The 26574-nt window shown below is 35.4% G+C and overlaps 1 protein-coding gene across 3 annotated transcripts in view; it reads right to left on the bottom strand.

Moving 5' to 3' along the window:
- The window catches only part of tasp1 (taspase, threonine aspartase, 1), a 36926-nt gene extending 11400 nt beyond the window's left edge, over positions 1-25526 (bottom strand). Inside the window, exons 1-12 of one of the 3 annotated variants that reach the window (XM_051917529.1) lie at positions 25339-25525; positions 24778-24972; positions 23828-23895; positions 23095-23163; positions 21214-21334; positions 20573-20657; positions 19060-19139; positions 17007-17098; positions 12937-13110; positions 11224-11302; positions 3889-3999; positions 16-123 (exon numbers count right to left, since the gene is read on the bottom strand). In XM_051917529.1, coding sequence (XP_051773489.1) covers positions 16-123; positions 3889-3999; positions 11224-11302; positions 12937-13110; positions 17007-17098; positions 19060-19139; positions 20573-20657; positions 21214-21334; positions 23095-23163; positions 23828-23895; positions 24778-24901 — 1111 coding nt within the window. In that variant the 5' untranslated portion in view covers positions 24902-24972; positions 25339-25525. Of the gene's footprint in view, positions 1-15; positions 124-3888; positions 4000-11223; positions 11303-12936; positions 13111-17006; positions 17099-19059; positions 19140-20572; positions 20658-21213; positions 21335-23035; positions 23058-23094; positions 23164-23827; positions 23896-24777; positions 24973-25338 lie in introns of those variants that run through there. The other 2 variants (XM_051917530.1, XM_051917531.1) reach the window with 2 other exon arrangements.
- Between the last annotated feature and the right edge of the window lie 1048 nt (positions 25527-26574).

Below are 26574 nucleotides of genomic sequence, written 5' to 3'. Positions count from 1 at the left end.
TAGAGGGGTACATACCCAGCAGAGCCTGGATGTCTTCAGAGCGCTGGGCTTCTCCACAAGAGCAGCACCTCAGAACAATCACCCCACCCAGGACACAGTCCTCGCCAGCCAAGAACGGCGAACCTTAAAACACAAACAAGCCAACAGCTTTTCAACCATGACCCTCTTTCCACTACAATCAGTCTATTTAGATGTGAAATCGAAATGAAAGCACGTTGGAGACATCTGAGAAAATCCAGCGATTCTGTCAATGATTTATTAGTTATGCTCTGTTCTGAGAAGTTAATGAAATGAGCGGAAAAGCCGTACATTTCCGTACTTTCTCCTGCCAACCTAAACGACTGAAAACAATTATTCTTTCCAAAGCTTTTGTTTTATTAACCAAATGAGAAAAATTGGGAGCAGAGCCACTTTTCGCTCTTTAATAGGTTAATGATGGAATGAGTTATTTCTGTAACCCCTCACGGAGCTCTGATAAAGGGACTCTGTTGAGAAAGCAGGCAAATACTCATACTTTTCCAAAGGGGAAAAAAGAGAAATGGTTTGAGCTGCAAAACAGGCTTCAAGCCCATTCAAATGATTACATCTCAAAACCAAGGGAGTGTTGGACGCAGACTAGGTTTGAAGCACTCAAGCATAACATCAGTCCACAGGAGAGAAGAGTTTTAAATTTCTCCTCAGATAGGTGCTCGGTTTCATTAATGCCATATTGATTTTGCACATCATGTTGTGTTCAGCTTGTTTACACAGAACACAGCTCTTTTTATAACACCTCTCAATTAAAACCCTTCAATGAATACCTGGACGGCCTTCACACAGAACATGTCTTAACACCACACTTCAAAAGACATATTAAAACAGATCTTCATCCAATATTCCATTAAAAAGGCTTTTATTCTTCTCATTCTGTTTCATCTAAGCATTTCAACAGTTTAATCAAATTAAACAGCTTTCAGGAATACTTGATTCTGATTGGTCAATCACAGCATCCTGCAGGTAAATATTTTAAATAAGTCTCTTCTCACATAATAAATCATTTTAAATTAGATCAATATTTCATGCTTATTTAATTATTTGGCAAATAATTGTAATTAATCTAATCATTTTCACAAAATAAAGCCTTTAAAGCTGCAGTCCTTAAGTTTTGCCTCTTTGTCGCCATCTCTGTTTTAAACTTGCAATTGCAGTTATCTGTGGAATTATTATTTATGTGGGTTGTGCATCAGCACGGCTCCTCAGCGTGGACGAATCTAATGTTTTGAGGAGAATATGTGACTTTCAGTCACCACATCGGTGTGGATACTGTACTTCGGAATCACAGATTCTACATCTTGGAAGTATGACCAAAATAAGAATTTTCACCAGAAAATGTCATCTGAACAAGTAAGTAACATGACTGTCACTTTTGTTCTGACCAAAAAAAACAGCATTACAATAAATCACGCTGCCAATGGTGATTAAATCCAACAATTGCTTAGCTCATATCAACATCAAACCGTGCAAATTATTATTGTTATACTTTGTTCTCAAACTGTTAATGTTAACAACATCAGCATTGCGTGACTATGTGTATTTAGTGTGTATTATTAGCATACAAAAGGTTTTTGCTTTTGACTATGGGTGAATCTCCAGTTCTGTCAGGACCACCATCGTCAAATATGATTGATAATTGCATAGAGTTTGTATTGGCAGTATGGTTCTGTTCTGGGCAAGAACTCCCTGCGCATCCATGCAGTCTAGCATGGATAACAGCAGGGAGAGCAGCAATAATCCCCCTAGGGTAAACAGAACAGAACCAACCTATGCAGATATAATTAATGTCAATAATTTAACATGTACACATATTTCAAGAAATAGTTTGATTCAGGGGAATCATAAGGCCAATCCCGACTGAAGAGAGGAGGAGCTGGGGATGGAGGAGGGTAATTAGTTCCTGAGAAATGCAATAGCTGCTGATAATACTGAGGAGCTTATATATGGATGATGTGATTGGCGTCATATTCCTATAGGTAGACGTGAGTCACCTGGGAGTCAGCTGATGCGAGTTTGACCGACGTGATCTGCCAGAACTGATGCTAACGCTGGATTTGTTACTGATGATTGTCGTTTGGACCTTTCTGGATTACAATCCGGCATCAAAATGACAAGTTTAAATCCAGCTACTGTGAGAAAAGGCTATAAATGATCTGCCACCTGCAGCATCCGGGACTCCTTTATGTATACAGACGTAACGTAATGACGCAAAGGCAAACCCGCGGAAACCTACCAGTACCACTCAAATTAGAAAAGCTTACCGTTGTGAATTGGGCTAAGGTAAGGAGATAGTTTTGAACACTGGCTGGTTATGTACTTGCTCAAAAATTTATTTTGGATCATTTTTAACCAAAAAAATTACAGATTGCAGCTTTACACAGGCAATATGTACGAATGAGGCATTTAAGCGTGCTCCCGAGAGCTTCTGTTCTGTTCTATGACACATGATGAAACGAATGCTTATGTTCTGGATAATGCCAAAAGAGCTATTCTGTATATGTTGTGTTTATTTTGTTATTGAGGAAAGCACGCAGCACATTTTGGCGTCAGTATATAGCTATATAACAGTATATCGCTGCAAAGGTACTTTTTTACTTCTAAGCAAAGAATGAAAAAAAAAAAAAAAAATGTATATCAGGGCAATGAATTATGTTCAGTCTGTTGTGCGTTATGTGTGCATGAGTGCAAGCACGAGCTGCAATTCAGTTAATGGCCACCGGTGTCGCTAATAACAAGGGTTTCTGAATTCTATATATAGCCCTTTTAACACGAGACAAAAGGTTTTTTCCATGTTACTCAGAGACAGCACTATGCGTCAAGCAGCAAGGGTTCCATTTTTGGAATGGTTTCTCTTTCTATGATGTCACAGATGACAGCTCAATGATTATCTCACGTACTTGAGAGTTTTGCACAGTAGCTAAGTTTTATTTTGAGTTTGGATATCATTTTTGCATAATTTGAATAGCCATGATAAAAGTGACAATGGATCTCAGATCTTGAGAAATAAGAACTTTCGAACTGTGAACTCTATGTGAACAAACAGGTGTATTCCATGACTGTATCAGTATTTTGAATAATGTTTAAAATAGTTTAACTTTCATTAATTTGATTAAATACTTTTCCATTTTGTTGCAAGTTTGAGACAGCAGTGTGCTTGCAAAGAGAGAGCCAGACCACATGCTCTTTTGACTGGCTTTGCAATTTATTTGGTCGCATCTTTCACTGGAATCTTATCGCATCACGTTGTGCTTTAGGCATTTATGTAGATTTATGAGGGTCAATATAATGTTCATTAACTAAGCTTTGCAGGAACACATAAAACTAAAAAAAAAAAAAAAAAAAAAATCAAGAAAATCTCTCACATTTGTAGATTTCCGTGCAACAAAACTATAAAGGTCACAGGCCAAAGCCAGCAAATATTCCCACATGTACTTTGTGTGTTACATTCAATATGAAACCCAAGCGGTCACCCAATTTCACAAGCCCAGAATGGGAACCAAACGAGCAAAGCTTCTGAACATGAAAGCAAGCAACATCTTCAAATGCACTGTCAACAGAGTATTTATGGCATCTGAAAATAACTGTGGCCACAGAAATATGATTTAACTAAAAACTTGTGGAGCACATTTAAAAGAATGTTATTGATCCAGAAACAGAAAAAACGTTGCGGCTGCCGAATTTTTGTAGCGCTCATTTCCAGTCAAGCAAGTTGTTAATGATTTTGTTGTTCAGTTTTAGCTCAGAGCTTCCCTTACTCACACACACTGTGGTGAAGTGATGCTAGGCTGCTGAAAGAGAGAGAGAAACATGTAAACAGGGTAACAGGGTGGGAAAAAGTCTCTGAGAGTCACTTACTGATGAATTTGTTTTGCATAGCCTCCAGTAGGGCCTGGTGTGCATTTTCAGCCTGCATGGCGGTAGAGCACTCTCTGGCCAACATGGTGCGAATCAGGTGCTCTCCAGAGCCTGCAACAGAATAGAGAAGACCCACATTCAATAATTCAATATTTTTTGTTATTTGACAAAAACAACATATTGCATAATAAAGAATCCAATAACACATTATGTATACTGTAAAACCAAACGCTCTCCTATCATTCATCGACCTCAAACATGATTTATCATTTGAAACATGCAAGTAGTAGCCTAATGTTAGCCACTTTTCATGGCCTCTGGCTCAAACTTTATCGCTTTATGCAAATGTTAACGCTTAATTCACATTTTAAATTCTCATTATTATGGTTCAGTATTTCTCCATAATGTACAACAATGTTACATAAAATATTCTTTCTCGGCCCTGAAACTTAAACCATTTTCTGATGCCACTCCCCAACCCCAAGTATACTGTATATTTAAGTGTACGTCATTATGCGACAGGAAGCTTGGGCTCCAGACTGTCGTGAATGCCATCAGGACCATTTGCAGAGGCTGTGGATTACAGGTAATAATGTTGTAAATAATGTTCAGTTTCTTGCACAGACTGATCGTTTCACTTCCTAAGACCTCAATGTATCGTCAGGAGCAACACGTATTTTCTTTTGCCTGTATATGTTATTTTTTTTGACTCTCAAAGTGAAGGCAGCCATTAACTTGTATTATATGAATCACCAAGGACCATGGTTTCAGCTAAAAATCTTCTGTACATTTACTGATCTTGGATGGCCTGAGGGTGAGTAAATTAACAGCAAATTTTCATGTTTGGGTGAACTGTCCCTTTATGCATCCTTGCTGAATAAAACCTTACTGACCTCAAAACTTTAAATGGTAGTATATACATTTGTATAGCATATATAGTTCATCAGTAAACAGATTTGCCAGACTGATAAAAACGGTTTGTAACGGTTTTGTTTACAAAATCTTAAACAATCATTTGTATTGTCTACTACCTATATGAAAAGATGTATCATGTACTGGATAAAATTAGTGTTCATGTCTAATCATCATTATCCAAGAAAATGTTATAACATGCTTTTTCAGTTAGATGAAGTAGGTAGAAAAACATGAGTTTCCTGCATTAGAGTTCTGTTGTATTTTTATGGTTTTTCAAGTACAGTATCTGGGACAGCTTAAAGTGTAGGTGATTTAAGAACGTTCATATCTATTCTGAATCAGCGATTGAGAGAAAAAGCACATAATGCATGGTACACACAGTTCTAGAAAACAATAAGTTGAATATATATATTCACAATGCAAGTCCTTGATGGTACAAAAGAGCTACATTGCATCTGTGTAAAACAAACAGCTGGTACAATCATTGTTCCTGTTCAGATGCTCAGGTCATCATTTATCTATAGAAACAGGCAGAGGGAGTAATCCATCAGCGGCAGAGAGAATCTGTAACTATTGTGAGTTAACTTTGAATACCTCTGTAATAGAAGATGAGAAGCATTTCTTTTATGATTGTTCTCTGTATGTAAATCTGCATCAAAATATTTGGGTGATCTCACTCTTGTTGGTGATGTTTGTATTGATGTGTCACATGTTTGTGATTCGTACTATGCATGGAGATTGGCACTGTATATATACCATGGAATGAAGAAAAGAGCATCTGCCATGCTATTGTGATTCTGTGGAATTAGGCCTTGTATACCTGAAAAATAAAACAAACTTAACTTAACCGGTTTGTTGTTACCAGTGTCCGAATCACAACAAATGACTTAAGAACAAACCAATTCCTATAAGACTGGCTTAGAAAAAATAAACCTAAATTAAACAATGAAATTAAATGCACTTTAGAGGTTTTAATGGGCATTTTGAAAATGAAAGAGGTATTTATTTTTATAAAAACTATGAGAATAATATATATATATATATATATATATATATATATATATATATATATATATATATATATATATATTATTCTCATAGTTTTTATAAAAATAAATACCTCTTTCATTTTCAAAATGCCCTTTAAAACCTCTCTCTCTCAAATATATATATATATATATATATATATATATATATATATATATATATATTATATACACATACACACACACACACACACATATATACATATAGGCGGAATTGCGCTGAATGACACACAACAGTAGCGCTCTCTCTCTCTCTGTTGCATGCGCGATCAGTTCTCCTGCCTGAATAGTCAAATACACACACACACAGATGTCAAAATGTCCATTGTGTAGAGTATCTCACGTGAATACAGTCGGTTATGGCTTAAGAGGATGTAAACAGGTGGGTAAAAACTGGATATGTGTTAGTATATTACATACATGCATTCAGCAGCCCTGTCATTAATGTTAATCAAACAACAAAAGATGTTAAATAAATGTATACATGTTAAATAAACCTACTGTATCTAAAAAAAAAAAAAAAAGTGTTTATTTAATTTGCTATTGTATTTGTAATTTGCTAATTTGCTTCTTTTTACATAGCCTAATAAAAATAACTTATAAAATTTCTCATATTATGGTCATATTGCCCACCCGTACATACCAGCTAATATACCATGTAGTCTTCATTTGGGTGGTCAATCTGCATTTGAAAGGGTTTTAAATCTAGCTAAATCAAGTAAAATGACTAAATTTTAGCATGCCAAAGTCAACTTTAATCATATAAAATCTAATTTCCCAACAGCAAAATTGTAGACAGTGAAAATGCCACAATGGCTGGTGAGCAAAAAAGTTAATGTCAAGCACTGTATGTGTATGTGTGTGTATGTATATATAAACCACCTCGGGTGAGCATCATTTTCTAAGAATTCAATGGCCCGTCGTCAATTATTCCGCTTTTACAGTTACCACACCTCAAGACACTGTTCCGATGTTGTATTTCAAGACATTTGTCAGGTTTTTGTCCTTAAAACACTCTTGTGTGTGGGACTAATTTCTTACACATCTCATCCCAAGCCTCCGTTTCTAATTCCAAAATGTCATTTCATAACTAGTAATGGAGGCTTAAGCCTTGATATCAGAATAATACAGTTGATACAGTTATTAACAAAGTTGAGAGAAAGAGAGAGAGTAAGCATATGTGAATTAGCCTACCTGAGTCTGTGCATCTCTCATGGCAGCAGTGTTTCTACTAATAGCGAAACTTTAAGTTTTATCTACCTTAAGAACCGCACAGTTATTACCTCGCTGGTGAGAAACGTTATGTATCTTAAGTTGCTAAACTATTTTATGATTAATTCATCAGAGCAGCGCTGACAAAACGTTTCTGTGCGAGTGTGTGTCCGTACTATACAGTACGTGTGTACATTTGAAAGAGAGAGAGAGAGCGGGAGAAAGTATGCTCTTTCAGGACACAATAAAACATTTTGTGGCAAAAACAATAATTTGTCATTTTTATCCTTTTGTTTAATATATTTATTTGCTTGGTTGGTGTCGTTGTGGGTTTTGTTTCTTTTGTGGTTGTAGGCTGTAGGACCTATTGAAATAACTGAAATCATTTTCCCAAAGTGATATGGAACTGTAATACGGTCAAAAACTGCTAGAACTACTTTAGCCGTGCGTTTCCCTGAAAATAACTGCACACCTTAGAACATTGGTCAACCAATCAGATTCGAGCATTCAACAGCCCCGTAGTATAAATATATATAATACATTTTTAAATGTATTTATATACACATATATTTGTTTGGCAAGTTAGGTGTCCCCACAGGAACTAAGTTAAAAGAACACGTAAAATATAAAAATAGTTAGTGTTATTGTCAAGACACTAAAGACAGTCACAGTCATTTGCCTTTTAAAGGCAAATGTGTACAGCAGCCAGTTTTCAAAAGGGAGGGAGTGTAAAGAAATGCCTTGAACATGAAATGTCTGGCAGACGCTCAAGCCTAAGAAACCATAAAGCCTTAAGAAAACAGCCATGTTGTTTCTGTAAACACAAACCTGGGCCTCGTAAAATATCAGGTAACTACAACAAAACTCTGTGCAGGTTTGTTGCCATGACAATTAGATGCTAATTTCTTTTCTTTTCTTCTTTTTTGTTATTTTAACAAAAGAATGAACAAACGACTGGCTCCACCATTGGCTCACTATTTTCAAGTTACCGTAAACCCTCTCGTTCTCTCTTGAGAAATGGATGTTACTGGCAAAAATACCACAAGTTAACAGTTAATTTAACAAGCAAACAGTGCCATGATAGTGCAAACTCAATTTCCAGTGGAAAGTAAATAAAACACAACAAACCAGAGATGGCATGAAACGGGCAAACATGGCGAAAGAAAGCAACACCGACTCGCCTTTGGCCCTCAGCGAAACCGCAACGAGTGCTGCAGAGACTAACAGGATTGACCTGGGAGAAAACGAGCTCTTTGTGTCAGTATGAAGCCAGAATGATTGTTTTTCTCCTCCTTTTGATAGGAACGCCTTTTAAGTTGGGAAATGAAAAGCAGGTGCACTGCTGGAGCACACACTCAAACGGCCTGTCCTCACTGCCATGAGTTTTCAATTTTGAGGAGGATGAAAGAGAAATTCATGCTGAAACAGCCATGGGGGGAGAAGGTGATAAAATGTGTGATTCTGCTTTTGTTTTCAGAATGGCGGACGATCAAAAACAAAGAGGCACAAAACACAATGTAAGTTTCGTGCCTGTTGCACGAGTTTGTGTGATTATAAAGTAAAAATGTCAACAGGGAGCACACATGTAAAACAGTGCTCGTAATATTTCAGACCTGTTGAATCAAGCAATAGGATATATCTCACAAAACCTATCAAGAACATGTCTGGGTAATATTTCCCATTTAAATAAAATAAAATAAAAAATAAAAAAATAAAAAAAGAGAGAGAGATAGAGAAATGGTATTTTGCACAATGAAAAAAGCCTGTATTTTAAGCACATTTAAAATAGATTTTTACTTGTCACCGCACAACCTACACATCCCAACATAAACACTGCTGATAAATTATTTGTTAATAAAGCATCTACGTTCACAAACCACTGTTAATATTAACAGATTACATACTGTACACGGGATTTGGCATTTCAGAAAGCACGCAAAGAGCACTCCCTTTATAATGACTAAAAAGCTGTCACTCATCTTAGTTCATCACGATCTCAAGCAATTCTGTTACAATAAATGAAGCTGACTGCGCAATGAATCTCTCATTTACGTAATTGTTTGTTATAATGAGAGGAAAATTGCAAGCGTGCAAAACTGAGAATCCACTCACCGCTCAAAACGCCAATGCTAACTTAAACACCTCTGATTGGTCATTGCATTCAAGTAATCAACAGATATGTTTGCAATTGGCTAAATTGCTCAACGCTGCAAAAGCGCGTTGTAAACAAGAAGTATATGCTATGGAATACGAATGGCCAAAACCACAGAAATAAGGTTTTTGCTCTCAATCGTAAGTGTGCTGAATGACCATACGATTAGGGCGATGGTGACGGGCCTGCTGCAATAGACAGACCAAAATCTCTCAAAAGCATGTGTGGCCAATATATATATATATATATATATATATATATTTTATTTTTTTTTGTTAACCAGAGGAAATCATACATGCTGCACCCCTGTGCAAATATTGCCAAGCTTGAATGAATCATAGTCTCTCTCCAATGGGCCAGGTGTGTGTTCGCTCACCTCAGGCCAGGCCAAAGGTGCTTTCACACATGGGTGCCGCAGAACAAAGGATGAAGGAAAAGAAATGAAATTTGGCCTTCATCTTAATGTAACACACTTTAAAAGTTGTGCAAGTGATTATGGCACAGGGAAGAATATTAACAGAGGCTACAGTTCGACAATTCAACGCCAAGTAGAGCTTTTTACAAGGTGTCTGGTTGTTAAAGCAATGTCGCTGCCTTGTGAAATATTATAATAAAGTTACAGGTGCAGTTATGCACCATGTCGTGGTTGTTAAAGTATGTGCAAATTTACTGCACTGGATAGGGGAGATGGGATAAATTAAACGGAACATCAACATAATGCACAATGCACTCACTATGGATATCACACATAATTCAACCCTCTACCTCCTCCCAAAATAAGAGACAGTTAATATAACAATATTAAAATACAATTATATACACTATGTTTGGGGTTGGTAAGACATAAGAAGTCTCTTGTTCACAAAGACAGAATTTATTTGATCAAAAATACAGCAAAAACAAGAATATTATTTCAATTTAAAATAACTGCATTCTTTTTAAATATATTTTAAAATGTAACTTATTCCTTTGAGGGCAAAACTAAATTTTCAGCATCATTACTCCAGTCTTCGGACACATGATCCTTCAGAAATCATTCTAACATGCTGATTTGGCGCTCAGGGAACATTGCTTATTATTATCTGCTATCTATTAACAGCTGTACTGACAGTTGTATTTTATGTAATATAATCTAGGCTCAAATTTTAATTCACAATAAATCTTTCTTCAACAACTTTAATGTTCACTCCTGCCCAATCAGCAAAGAAGCCAAAGCATGTCTGACCGAATCATGCCATTAGTTGCTAAAAGGATATTCATATCCAAAAAGCATATATTGTACGTACATGAAAGGAAGTGATGTGTTGTGATGCGACGTACTGTATACACCCAAACACAGATTTCATCTTTACTATCTTGACCTGAAGAGAATAGCTCCTATAGCACCTATTCAAACATAATTGTCTTGTCCTCTTCCATGTCTAGCCATGAATAACAATCGGTCTTTTATCATTACCGCTTTAAGAAATCCAGACATCCTCTATGGGGCACAATGGACACGTGTGCTTGTATGCGTTGTATGGAGATGAATCATGTCTGTGGCCTATTGACTAGGGCACAGGCAATATAAGGAAGAAAAGCCTGTTTTATTCATGTGACAGAAAGCATTAGTTTAAAACATCAAGTGCACGGCCTTGGGCCCCGCTCACGGCAGGAATCCCAAGTAAAGCAGAAAAGCTCTTTTTTTGCTTTTGAAATATGTCCCTACTAAGCAACTGGCTAATGACAATAAGATGTTGGAGGGAAGGATTGACATCCATATCAGGGCCAAAGAATGAATCGAAAATGACAGCTTGATTGAAATGAGTATTTACTACAAAGCCATAGAAAGTTTACTACAAAGCAATAGAAAGTTTCATGCTTCAAATTAGATATTTTTATCAACTGTATTTGTGCACAAATTTCTTAAATAATGACCTAAATGTGACCGACTGAACCCTTTCAAAACCTGTCAAAAAGAAGTAAATGTACAGTAATGTCACACTAATATGACTCTGGTGTGTTTGATACCTGAGGTACTCACAGCTGTAGAGTAAAGGCTGACATCTCGGGCGTTTTCAGCCCAGCAGCCACACCCATAGTGAGCAGCCTGAGACACAGAAAGATTTGAAGAAAAATATGTTGAATAAGAATATGTTGGCTGCAGTTTTATTAAATAAAATTAAATAAAGTTAAATAAAACATTAAAACATTTTATGATTATGCATCTTACCTGTTTATAAAGCACTTATAACCTACAGTGTGAAATGATTTAATTTTAGCATATGATACTGTTCAAAAGTTTGGGGTCAGTAAGATTTTTTTTTTTTTTTTTTAAGAAATAATTTTATTCAGCAAAGATGCATTAAATTGATCAAATGTGACAGTAAAGACTACTATACTAGTATACTATTCCAGTAGTATTAGTAGTTCTTTTAAACTTTCAAATCATCAAAAAAAATCTTGAAAAAAAGTATCATGCTTTCCACAAAAATATCAAGCAACTGTTTTCAAAATAATAATAAAAAAATGTTTCTTAAAGCACAAAATTAGCATATTACAATATAAACAATTATTTTAAATTTAATATTTCACAATATTACTCTTTTTACTATATGTTTGATCAAATAAATGCAGCCTTAAAGATAACATCATGAGCAAACTTTTGAACAGTAGTGTAGTGATGCTTCATGTTGTGCTAAAAATTTGTGCACCGTGTGAATAGGCTTTAAAGGCTGAAAATTATCTCATAATTTACTCACCCTCAAGCCATCCAAGGTGTTCATGACTTTCTTCTTTCAGTCAAACACAATCAGAGTTATATTAAAAAATATCCTGGCTCTTCCAGGCTTTATAAAGGGAGTAAATAGTAGCCGATATTTTGAAGCCCAAAAAAGCACATCCATCCATCATAAAAGTAATCCATGGGGTTCCAGGGTGTTAATAAAGGCCTTCTGAAGTGAAGCGATGCATTTTTGTATGAAAAATATCCATATTTATAACTTTACAGACTATTATCACTAGCTTCCGGTAGCGTCTGTCTGTGTCTTCACGAGACGGTCGAGTTCCGGCATATGACGTAGGATGTAGCAGTAGCGTAAGCTTAGGTAAAAGTAGATGCCTCTCGCGGTTCAAACAAATATGGCTGGGCAACAAACTCAAGCTCCTCCGACATTTCTCTTTAAAAATTCTCATTTTAGACTTCTAATTTATGACGGTGTTTTGTTTTGCTCTATCCTCTGCGCTTCCGCATTCGTCAATATGTCATGCGTCAGGTCAAAGTTCACTCTTCCGCCGGAATCGACTCGCATACAGAAGCCAGTGATTCTAGTTTATAAATTTATAAATATGGATATTTTTCTTACGAAAATTCATCACTTCGCTCCAGAAGGCCTTTATTATCCCCCTGGAGCCGTATGGATCATGATGGGTGCTTTTTTGGGCTTCAAAATATTGGTTATTATTGACTCCGATTATAAAGCTTGGACGAGCCCATATATTTTTTAATATAACTCCAATTGTGTTTGACTGAAAGAAGAAAGCCATATACACCTAGGATGCCTTGAGGGTGAGTAAATTATGGGATAATTTTCATTTTTGGGTGAATTACCCCTTTAATAATGAAAAGTCCCCTATAAAAAAAGAGCTCAAAATATGCTACATCACTGCCATGCTATTTTATTTAATATACAGCATGATGGTCAAATTAAATATGATCAGACTGCAGAGAAAAACAAAGGTCACCTGTCCAACCCGACCCGGGTGTTTCATGGCCAGACCTCCACTGGATACTGCAGCCGCCACATTCCCTTCCCGATCCACTACGACCGCACCAACTGTATCCAGGCAGGCCGAGTTATTCTCCTCACCTTCCACCATGATGTCTCCCACTGGCTCCAAGCAGCCAAAATCGTTCTCCTGCGCACACAATTGCCATTCAATTAGAATTTCCTATCGCACACAGATATTAAACAGCACTTTTCTGCAGTCTAACATCCTGAGTTCATTTACACAGTGAAATCAAAAATAAAATTTAAGTGTCAATGTATTGTCATGCTAAACCGTGGGCCAAAAAAGAGGAACAAAGAGGCTGTGGTTACTGGCAACTTCAAAAAAAGACATTTCCAAAGCCTAGATTAATACTAGATTGAAACACACTGAACATTGCTTTTCTTGCAAGTTTTTTTTTTTTTTTTTTGTCTATAAAAGTAGGCTTTCAGACCCAGCTGGCTACCATAACCAAACTTGAACTTTGTCAAACTGAGGAACTGAAATACACGTAGCAGCTATCTAGCTTGAGCAAATAAAGTCCAATTACATATCAGCATCTGAAAAATGATCCTCGTGCTCTCATTTATAATGAGTAAAGTGGTCATTTTTAAAGGACTGTTTTCATTTGCTGATTGCTGTGTACTTTGGAAAGAAAGTTGATGTGGACTGAAAGAGTCATGGAGCCGCTTGACAAATTGGCCGATCCTGGGAAACTGCGGAAGGGGACGTGATGACTTATAATTTATAATTCCATCTTCCCATGAACAGAGTGTCATTACTAGGCCATGGATCTTCAGACCTTGGCTAATTTTTTACATGCAATAACTTTCTAAAATATGAACGAACAGGCTAAAACAGAATGTTATTATTATTGATCTCACCATCAGCGATAAATCTGACAAAATCAACTTCAGTACAACATCTGCTCACAGACCTTTCCAAAGGGGAGCATCAATTTTCCTCTCCTTTATGAGTAGCTGTTTGTATAACCTTTATGTCTTAAAAAAAAAAGATTCTGTCTCTATTTTGGTGTGTCATGAAAGCAAGTTGGTAAAAATCTTCAATCAGCTTTATGAGAGAAGTTAAAATGTTTCCAACTTTGTCATCTTTTTCTATAAAAAGAAAAAAAATCCCAGTTTTCATACTTTTTCACCAGGCACGGAAACATGGGCGGCACTGAGCCTGGGCTTCCGGGGTATATGTCTCGAACAGATTTAATTAACCCACAAATGTTTTTAAGCACCTTGCCTTTCACCCCACGTTAATGCCTGGCCCTGCAAAACTATTCTAAGACACAAAAGTTGCCATGAACCTTGCAAACTTCTGCAAATCCAGCAATTACTTTTTTCCCTCAAAATTCCTCGTTGTGTGAACTTCTAAGACACTTAAAAGTTTTAAAAACACTTGAAAACTCCAATGATACAAAACAAAATAAGATTCCCTAATATTCCCAAGTTTCCCACAACTGTGGGAAACCTTCAATTCTAAAGTCATATTTCTATAAAGCACAAGTGCACCCACTCACTCACATAAAAGAAGTTACAGAAACATCTTAATTCTGAGAGGCATGTTAAATGCATTAAACTTGAGCGAGAACCCCTAGACCCCCAGGCCATCCATGCGATACAAATGCATTACATCCCCAGTAAAACAATAAATATGGCACTTATAAAATCAAACGAACCACAGGCCACTTGAGAGGAGACTGGGGGATGTGCTGTTATCTTAATGACCATTTAATGCATAGCTTTGGAGAAAAGTCTTCACTGAACTGAACTGAATGAAGAAAGACCATGTGGCATCCCAGAGGCACAGATCATTCATGCAGAAAGAGCCAACAGCGATCACTCACTTCAAACTGATGCTATCTTTAAAACAAACCGCACAAGGTTCGAACTCCGAACACAAATACCACATATACCGAACCAAGTTAGACTGCGACGTATTTGTCTTTCCTGACGAATAACATTTCGCCCACATTTTCAGACACTGTAATTTGCAACTAATGACCCACAAGTGACCCACGTTTCACTTTCTCATTGGGACCACACAAGCGTCACATCACGGATGGATCTATGCTGGAAGCCATTTTCCCTCGACACCTGCATTCCATGTGTACCTGTCAAATAACTTCCTTGAAAATGTACCAAAAAAGTAGGAGAGACGCTAACATGTTCAAGCACATTACGGGAAATAATTCGGTAAAATAACTTCAAGATGTGGGCGCGGGAGATTGGGCGGCACGGTGGAGGTGGTGCAGAAGCATGATGGTCTCATATCACATCGACGATTGTCTTAAAACTCCTACAACATTCATGAGGTCTCAATCACAAAGACATAAACCTGTGATTTTTGTTTCTTTGAAATAAGACATAAATGGTCCACAAAATAAATTATGCATTTGAAACTGCTCTGAAGTAAATGGATAAAAAGATCAAAGTTATAATTTTCATGTCTACCTGGTTAACTCCTGCTTTTCAGGTCAGTGACAAGAAGCTACAAAAGAGCATCAGAGAACTGTGTCACCCAAGTCAAATTCCTTGTGTGCAGTGCCATGTCAGCAGTGCAGTAAGTATACGTATGTGTGTTTCCTGTGATTGTGAGTAATTGAGGTCTCCACACCCCCCTTTAAGGTCGTCATTACCCAATGGGTTTCCTCCTCTGGGTATATGTGGTGGTTTTGAATTAGAGGACTGAACAGATGCAGATCCTGTTATCAGTCGAGTAATAATGTCAGAGCAAATGCCTCTGCTGCACTGTGTTTAGGCCTAATTAAATGTGTTGAACTGAATGGGAGGGTGGAAACCTATAGATCATGGAGCATTTATAGGAGAAACTTGCATATTTAGTCTTTTTTTAATCTGAGTTTAAAGAGCGCATATGTCAAAAATCAACAGCATATCCTGAATGTTAAAAGTTTTCCCTTTTATTAAAAAAACTCAAACTCCTAAAATCGAGTCTGATCCAGACCGACAAAGGACATGACATTTTTGACGGCAGCTTGGTGTCTATTTCTGAATTCAGGCTGGGTAGCCAGCCGAATTCCATACTGAAATTTCATTGGCCCTCTCCACATAAAGGTATATTAAATATAAAATATGGACGTGATTGATTCATGTCATGCAGAGGTTTTGTATTCAGTGTGACAAGACAAATGCTACCTGATTTTAAATCTCAGGGTTCAAAATGAATGTTTTTGTCCATATGACAACTGCATCATTTATTACAGGTAAGTATTAATATACTATTAATATAACAATTAAATTAATATAGAATATAAATACAATATTTTGTATAATAATAATAATAATAATAACAGCAACAATGAATATTATAACATTTACTTGTTAATATAATAATTACATTAAATATATTTATATTAAAAAATATAATAATATATATAATATATATTTGATTAATAATAATATACTATTATATTATAATATCATAGTATTTATTATTATTTTAACTGTTAAATTTATATTACTATTAACAATATAAATAGTTTGATTTTGTGGACATATGTGACCCTGGACCACAAAACCAGTCATAAGGGTCAATTTTCTGAAATTGAGATTTATACATCATCTGAAAGCTGAATAAATAAGCTTTCCCTTGATGTATGCTTTGTTAGGATTTGGCCGAGATACAACTATTTGAAAATCTGGAATCTAGGGGTGCAAAAAAAATCAAAATATTGAGAAAATCACCTTTAAAGTTGTCCAAATTAAGTCCTTAGCAACGCATATCCACTCACAAAAATACATTTTTGATATATTTACGGTAGGAAATTTACAAAATATCTTTATGGAACATGATCTTTTCTTAATATCCTAATGATTTTTGGCATAAAAGAAAAATCAATAATTTTGACCCATACAATGTATTGTTGGCTATTGCTACAAATATACCTGTGTGATTTATGACTGGTTTTGTGGTCCAGGGTCACATATTAATTTTAGACCCTGGTTGGACGGGATGTCATTGTACAACATGAGCAGAAAATGAGAGCAGTGACGCAATCATTTTGGACATTCACTCACGCGTCCACACGATTGTTTTCTCCTCTTCGTCTCAACCTGCTCTGCCAGCTCCATCTTCCTCTTGTTCCTCTTGTAGCCTGACAGACTGAACTCTGTAATGTGTTGAAAAAGGCATGACAGTCAATAATAGATTTTATTCCACTGCTTTGACTTCCAATAAAAAATAAAAAAAAACCTTTGTGTGTAAGACCCACTAAATGCTGACAAATGTTTTGCTCCCGTGGCCTTATTGCTTAGATTATTAGTATTATTCTTCATGATAATATATTGCAGCAAGGGTGTGTGTTTGGCGGGGGAGCCTTTATTCTCACAATAAATCAGTCTATTGGTGGAAATGTGGTTGAAATCCTCAAAGTCTCCCTAAATAATGGGACATGTGTTGGAGTGAGGTCATGGTTTTGGCATCAGATCATTTCCAACACTGACAACACACACTCTATCTCTGTCTGACACACACTGGGAGTCGGCATGGGGCCCTCTATTAAAGTATAGAAGCCATTGTTTACCAAACACTGCATTCCACTCCTGTGAAAATCTCTTAATCAAAGAAAATGAATCAAAGAATTGGGCACAATTAAGTCATTTTGCAGAATTTAATGGAATGCAATTAGGGCTGGTAAAAATAACACTTAGTCAATGGTTTAAAAATACTCCAACAGATGAGATCACATGCCGTCTTGCCAATCATTAATCAATAAAATTATTATGTGTGACTATCAAGACTTACAACTGAGATAAAAGGCAGTGGTTTTGGTAAAAACCTAAACATATAACATTCTTCATCTAGTATACTTCAATAAACTGTAAATAACATGGGGGAATTCAGTTAAAGGACAATAAGAGCTAGATTTTCATTCCCTGAAAGAAATACAAGTGCTTTCAAGGCATTGTTGAAATAAAATGCTGCACCAGAGCCACTTTGTAAATGCCGTTGACAATTATTGAGAGTCTTGTTTGCCTTTCAGTTTCACTCAATAAACAACATGTAGCTAAATGGTTAAATATATACAATGAATACGAACAATCACAATTCAGCATGGAAACTAGAGTCTGAAGTAAGCATGCAAATTTCACAATTACATCATTGCTGCTGGTAACAATTTGAATGCTGAACAATTACGTCAATTGTAGAGTTTTTATACCTTAATCTTATACATTCAAGTATAAAATGAACACAAAACCAAAATAGATAGCATAAAATTAAAAGGTTCGGGTTGAACTTAAGTTCAGAAAAAAAAACATTATTGTGCTAAAATTAAATTCTAGTTTCAGTCTAAATCAATTTCTATCCTTGAGAAGATTGTTCCTCCAAAAACACCTCACTGCGCAACCACTGTCCTCCTGCAGTAATCAAGTTTCAGTCAATATCTGGAAATGCATTGCAACAATAACATTTCATTTACATTTAGCACTTTTATTTTTAGCATTATGTGAAACTGGCAAGAAAAACACAAGCCACACACACTAGCAAATGTCTCACTAGTACAAAAAAAAAAAAAAAAAAAAAAGGTATAAACAAATTTCTTTTAGAATAATAAATTAATATAATTAATTATTTAGAATAATATGAACACTAATAACTGATTACAGATAATAGTCATTGTGAAAGTGGTGTGTAACAGGTTAAAATTCCACAACAGGCCTCAAACAAAACCTCATTGCATTATATGAGAGAATAAAACCGCAAGCTCTTCTATTAAAGTAATCTGGAGGCCAGTCACACCTTACAGATCCAAACAGGGAATCTTGTTGCTTAAGACCTTTCATTTCACTTAAAAACAGCCTCTACTCTGCTTCTTAAAAGAGAAATTTACTGAGCCTTTTAACATTTTACCTCCTATTTTCCTCTAATTATGGAAAATAATAGGATTTAAAGTCACTTTCAAATTTCTAATTGAACTTTTTAGCTTCTTTCACCAATAAGAGTGATTATGTGGTTCACAATCTTCAGTAATCCAAAGACATGTCCTGATCTTTATTAATACATACAAATGTAATAAAAACACTTCAGTCAAAGCAGCTGAAAGAAGAGTCTGGGTGGTCTGATACTCACTGGTGGTCATCTTCTCTGTAGGGCATGCTGGGATACCATGGCTGACGGCCCACTGTTCTGCTCCTTTGCCCACTAAAAAACTGACAAAGTAGAGATGTGATTTACATAAAAGGAGCAATTTCATCACACTATAAAATGTTCTTTTATATTGAATGTTTCCTGTTTTAATTTGAAACTCTTTTTCAGAATATATATATATATAATTTTTTTTATAAAATATACATTTATTTTTAATAAATTAAATTAATGAATAAATAAATGTTTATATATATTTTAAATCTAATTAACTACGCAATGTAATGATTAATTAATTGCATCAAATTTGGCTGAGAAATTATCCCCAAAAGATAATTTAAAGTCTTTATTGTGTTAAATGAGAAGAGCATCAAATGTTAAAAAAGTAACTTTAGGAAAAAAAAAAATTATTTGACTCAACATAGAATTTATTACACATAAACTTTAGGCTACAACGACCATGAGACTATAAGGGTGAGTAAATGAAGAATTTTCATTTTTTGGTGAACTATACCTTTATTGGGTTTGTTATTAATAAGGAAATATGAATTTTTTTAATAAAATGATACCCTAAATAAGAAACTAAAACTGCCAGTAGGTGGTAGTAAATGTCTTAATGAGTAAGTCTTTGAGTTATTCATTCATTCAAACAGCTGATTCATTCAGGAATGAAGTAAACGGCTCTCTTTATGAATGGGCCATTGAATCATTGGTTCACCCGAATGATTTGTTCAAAACGCAGATTCATTCAGAAACACGGAAGTCTGTTGCTCAAAGACGCACAACAGTTCTGCTCTGACTTCTAGGCAATATTTTCATTGTTTAAATCAACAATATTAACTTTATTGAACTGTTGTATAAAATAAAAAGCATAAGCATATTGTGATATTGCTTAACTAGGCGTTTTAACGTGTTATTTTTTCCCCATAACTAATTAAGTAAATTAACACATTAAATCGACAGCCCTAAATATAAATTATTTAAATTTTACTGTTTTATTGCATTTTTTATCAAATAAATGCAGACTTCTTTCAAAAACATCTTACCAACCCCAAACTTTTGATTGGTAGTGTACATATGGTATTCTACTTTAAAACCTAACAAATATAAAAATGTTTGTTTGAAAAGTGTTTTTGTGTTATCTTAAAATAAATGCAACTTGGTGCAATATTTTATTATCTAATGAATGCGGCATAAGTAAATACTTTTTGGGGCCACTGTGATCTACAGAAAATGTCTTAATCTATGATTGGCACCTATTTCCTGTAGCTAAGAAAATATACTTGCTACATTTGTCACAACAAGATAAATGAATTTAGTCCAAGCATGTTTTGTCTCGCACAAAGTTAGTTCTTGTTTGTGTATTCTTTGCATACTGTGATTGAAATGCTGCTGTTTTACACCAGAATATTTTCCCTGAGGCATCAATGAAGTATGTCAGACAGTGTATATGTCTAAGCTGATAGCCGGGAAGCCAACATCAGAGAGCTCGGCTCACCAGGGAGGGATCCTGCCAGCTGATAGCTTCCCCTTCTGAGTTTCACTTAATAGTCTTCTGGCTACCAGCACTGGGTTCTTGATTCCTGATAGAAAGCAGCATTAGTATCACTTTTGCTCAAGACAGCTTTAAATATGGTAGATGAAACCTGCATTTGGCTTCCTCATGCACTTTTGTTGAAGGATAATGTATACTTCATTGCATTAAAAAAGCAAAATAACAAGTTTCACTAATAACAGTGTGAAATTAGATAAACAACATCTTTATATTTTATGTGGATGAGCAGAATATTTCAAAACACTCCATATCAAATCAAGTTTTAACTTGTTTTAACCATGGCAACAGATTGATGGGGTAGAATCAGTCCTGTTGTGTGCCTCAATTAGTTTCGAGTGAAAAGAAGTAGAGAATGTGTCATAGTTCAATGCCAAAAGCCATACCAAATTTAGATATAGCATTTACATTTATTATCTAAATAAACAAGTAAGATACTGTATTTTAGTCTTGCATTTTAGCATTCCTGAACACACAAAATGCAATTAGCCACACTCCCATAAAAGGCTGAGGAGCTTGGCCTTTTTTTGCTTGAAATTCGAAAAAAAACTCAATCCAGCCTCGCTGAAGTTTCTAAGAGCACCCACCACTCAAGGCTCCAACAGCTCCATAGTTTAAGGACTTCCCATCCATGATGCTGGCATCACACTCAATCTCACCCGAGATGTTCAGGTTGGAACCGGTACCCGCATTGGTGAATGGGGAATCCTGTAAATAAATAAACATCAACCTTAAAGTCAATTTCTTTCTCTTTTAAAAAATTAGAAATAAGCAGTGGACAGTACATATAGTATTTCTATTTCATTACTGTTCTTGAGTACCTGTACTTTTCAAGTATCTGTACTTAATCAGAGTGTCTTTATTTTGGGAAACTTTTACTTTACTACATACCAAAGCATAAAATTGTACTTTTTACACCACTATACATTTCATAAAAACATGTTGTTCCTTGTTTTTTTGAACTAAAGAAACCGCCACTTAGAGACACGACAGCGTCATTGTATAAAATGCTTGATTGTGGACATTTGTATATTACCATCTGAACAGGGTAGGTTTTAGATAAAAACTAAGCATAACATTAAAATAATGCAAAATAATTCAGGAATGATCTTCCCCACTGCCGTAGCAGTTCAAATGATATAAAACTAGTATGTTTGTATAGCGCTCTACTTAATGTTAACACATTTTGGCCTATGTTTTCACATTGTATGTTTATATTTGTCAACACATAATTACACACATTTTGTTTTTACTCATTTTTATATGGTATATTTTGTTATTAGATATTAAGATATTTTATATCTTGTTTGCACACTTGAACTATCAGTAATTATCAGTAGTAGTTATCAGAGTATGACAAGTTTTGGTAATAAAATAAAATGTTTTCTTATTTGCAGACCAATACATAGACTTCCTTATTGACTAGTGCTGGCAACTTGAAAATTCATCATAAGTCATAATAATATCAGACCAAGCTGACATTCATCAATCAGTACTTTTTACTTTTAATACTTAAGTACATTTAAAATAAAGTACTTTTGTACTTTTACTCAAGTACGTAATGCTTTTACTGGAGTAATATTTTATTAGGGTGTCTGTACTTTTACTCAAGTACTTGTGTACTTCGTCTACCACTGGAAACAACACACAGAAAAATTGCCAAATTTGCCACGTTATAGTTTTAAAATATGTTTATGTTAAATGTTATGTTTTCCTTTCCCAGCTTAATGTGCAGACACAACTATAAGCAAGTCATTCATAGGTTGCTGTCCCTGAGAAGTCTAAACGCTGCAACACTTTCAAAGCACTGCCCTGTTTGAGTGGTCTGACATGTCAACTTACAGCATGTTAGTGCCAGAACACACTGAAGAAATTTGTGGAAACATCAGAGTCAGGGTAGACGCAATATTGAATTTTACGCAGATGAAAACTAGACTAGGCGGGATAGGCTTCGTCTTTACAATGGCATGCACTGTATAAAGGTCTGTTTAACTGTTTTATAGATTTTTTTGTATGCTGAAAGCTTTTTGGAAAGATGTTTCTTCAGCTCAAAAAACGTCATTTTGTTAAACAACAGTACAATCCCTTCAGTCTTGTTATTGTAAACTAAAACTAAAAAATGTTATGGGTAATTGAAATAAAGCTGAAATAAAAAAAAAGTTAAATTAAAACTTAAACTTAAAAGAAAATTTAAATATTGCCTTGGCAACTAACTGCAACAAGTACTAAACTGAAATGAAAATAAATTAAGGCTATATAGAAATATTTTTAAAAATTACAAAAGCACAACAAACTGAAATGAAATGAAAACTGAAATTGTAAAAATAAAAGCTAATTCAAAATATTAACATTTTTATAGATTGTTGAATTTGACTTGATTGTCATCCCATTAATATCTGAAATGTTTACTTTATATTTTCTATCCATTTTCTTTGTGAGTCTATTGAGTTGTTGTGATCCACCATCACCTCTAGCTCTATAAGAGCTGCTGTCACTGCCTCCAGCGCCAATCCTCCGGCTCTGAGCCTGTCCACAGCCTGAAACACATTAAATAACAACTGATGACAGCAACGTCGTGTCTGCCAGTGAGTGTTCTGCTCTACTTCAGGATTCTGGAGCTTTATGCAGAAAAGATCACACTAAAATAATCTAGACAAAACATAAAAAATGTGATAATCAAATACCAAAAGCTTAAAAAGCAAATAAAGCTGCAGTGTTTTCCACATGACAAGCTTCAAACAGAGAGCGTGGAATGGTATATTAAGCCGGGCAGCAGCTCACGGGTCGCTGCTGGTGTCATGTTATCAACACATAACTCAAATTCCCTGGCACAGGTGTTTTACTCGAGCCTGATCCCTTCTTTTCATCCTTTACACGGCACTCTGGACAGGGAAAAGCACTGCATTGCAACTTGTCAACCTATGCATTACTGTACGCTGCAAAACGATTTTGTTAGCATATCTTAGATTTTGTATAATAACAGTCTGCAAAAGTAAGCAAGAAGGAATTCATATGCGTGTTAAAAATGTTACACAATACGTATCAGAAATCATGCAAACCAAGCTGGGAATGAAAGCTGATTATATCATTGAACTGACGACGTGACCTCTGGCAGAGCTAGCCAAAGGTTACAGGGCACAGCAGAAATGCAGAAGTACTTTAAGGCTTGAAGTTTTGAAAAAAGAATCACATGCAACTCACTCTCTGGCAAGCTCTCTTGCACACATGTTTGTATTCCTTGGCTTTGGATTCTGAATGATACCCTGCCCCTGTGGAGATAAAATCATCAAAAATAAGACATTTCTTAAAAGTGAGGTTCTTCAGCTGTTACCAGTCTGTAGTTTTGCTTGTCTTATGAGATTGTTTTTTTTAGAAGTCATTTTCTTGCAAATAAAGTGAGTTTAGTGCCAAAAAAGTTTAGTGTCCTTATTTAGTTACCTTCATGTCAATCCAAACCCATTTGTTATTTTTTCCATTCTTTTCCATATAATGACCGTTCATAGTGACCATTTGTCAAGTTGTAAAAAACACAAAAACACATAATAAAAAGCACCGTACACATAGTGCTTATATTTTAAGTCTTCAGAAGCTATACTAAATTTAAAACCGTACTGACCGATAATATTCAAAGCTCTTACATCCCATTCATCTGCGTTGACGTCATTAACGTCAAATGCCATTGTTTCAAAGGCCATGTTGTAACTGAAAATGGCATGCTGGTTTGAATACGCAGAATGGAGAATGACATTTGAGAGAAGCAGCAAAAGGGGAAATTACCACTAATAACTACAAATAGCAGCCTGTTAGGCTTTTGTTTGTCTTGAGAAGAAGTGTAATATGGCCGTATGGACTTCTTTTATTGTACTTATACAGTGTTTTTTGGCCCCTTTTGAAGCTTGACAGACGTAACCATTATGAAGTGTTACTATACGAAAATTTCTTCAAATCTTTCCTTTGGTGTTCCATGGACAAAATACTAGTCTGGAAAGACATAAGTGTGAGTAAATACATTTTTCAGTGACCTATTCCTTTTAGGGAATCTTCACAATTACTCATTCAACGTGTAACAACTCAAATTTGTGCCAAAACATGTTTATGCAGAAATGTCTTGAAGCGCTATCTAAATAATTCTCAAAGGGACACAAATTCACCTGCATGCACCAGCACAAACCCCATAGCTTCATGACGGGAGACGGTGCTGTTCAGTATAGACCCTGAATTGTTTAATGGAGAGACAGTCTCCTTGCAATCTGTCGAGTTTTCTAAATTTTCCATGACCCGTATTCAATGTAGCTTGCATTTTGACCCATCATTCACTCATAATTCCAATACAATTCTTGAAAGTCCTGAAAGAAAAGAGAGTGAGTTATTATAATTTCAGAATTCAACGTATATATAAAGTAATATAGGCTATTAAATTTTATATCCAAGTCAGTTTAGTTAGTAATAATGACATACACATTTTGACAATTACAACAATGATTTGACAGATTCCTTGTACTATAATGCATCCCTTCAAATGTTCTTGCTTCAACTGAAGTACAATTCAGATAAGAAACACGCCTTGAGGAACACAATAAACGAAATAACTTACTGTTTGCTCCCAAACTTACATTAGATTCAGCAAAGAATCTTTTTACAGCCTCTACATTAACTACTGGCAATTTCAGTCCTTCAAAACAGAATGAAAGAATAAAGACTGCAAAACTCACTCGCATGAAGACTTCAGGTGCATGACGGCAGAAGAGCGCCACAGTCATACGCATAGTTCAGCATCTCTACTGATAACACACACATACAGATTGCACTAAATTATGAGTGTAGTTGTGTGTCTGCTGCATGATTGTGATGTGATGTGATGTGATGATGAGCGGCGCATGTGCTCTCGTCACAGCAAAATACTTCCTGGTTCAGTGACACATGTGACCGTATGACTGCAGCAGCGCCCCCCTGCGGCACAGTCATGAACTTCTTTGCATCCTATGTTAGAGGAACAAGAACAACGTACAGTTTTTTCACAGAAAATGAAACTAATTTACATTTTTAAAGTATTTTTTTAACGTAAGTGTTACTTAAAATAATATTAATTAACAGAACATGTTGAAAATGGTACATACATGCTACAAAACATATGTAATTTTACAGAGAGTGTTTAATCAGTGAATTATCTCAAACATGTATATTGCTGCTCAAAATGTCTTCCATTATTATTGACACTGTATTTTAAGTGTTGTCACCCAAGCCATTATAGTCTTAAAACAGTGCCTAATCTATTAATGGTAAATATGTCAATAGATCAATATAGGAATTGCACTGACAAAATAATGGATGTTTAAAAATCTGCATCTAAAATTGTATACTAAATCTGCATGTAAATGTATTTAAGGCAAAAAAAAAAGATAAATAGAACACAGAAAAGATATGGACCTCCACATATCTGATATGTAAGGATTTATGAGCAGTTTGGTGTTATTTATACTAAACACATGGCCTTCCTGCCATGTCAAGTAAACCAGCATTGGCAGTTGAATTGAAAACACTCCTCTTGGGACTATTTGCTTACATAAACATGTCCTCTGACTGAAGTCAAGTTCGGATAACTCCGCAGTTTGAAAAACAGACTTTTTTAGAAAATCAAAAAATGATGTCTGCAAGAAGTTTATTCAAGGACTCCCTTTGGTTCTCTGTGGAGAAGGGACAACAGTCTACATCCAAGAGACTCAAGGGGTTTCATATTAAAAAGCCTTTCATTAAACAGATAAAATCACAATTGATGCATTGTGGCTAGAAAAGTGTGTCATTGCAATACTGTCATTTTATATGCAGCTAATCTCCATTTTACAGTTTGGTATCACACCAATCCATATGTAGGTTTCTTCTCTTCTAACATCCCCAAATCAACTAAAATACACTGTTTAAATACAGAGAGAGAGATTGATTGACTGATT

The sequence above is a fragment of the Ctenopharyngodon idella genome, chromosome 13, assembly GCF_019924925.1.
Source record: "Ctenopharyngodon idella isolate HZGC_01 chromosome 13, HZGC01, whole genome shotgun sequence".
Lineage (NCBI taxonomy): Eukaryota > Metazoa > Chordata > Actinopteri > Cypriniformes > Xenocyprididae > Ctenopharyngodon > Ctenopharyngodon idella.
Note: the sequence above shows the minus strand (reverse complement) of the source record. Positions and strands in the feature narration are given on the sequence as shown.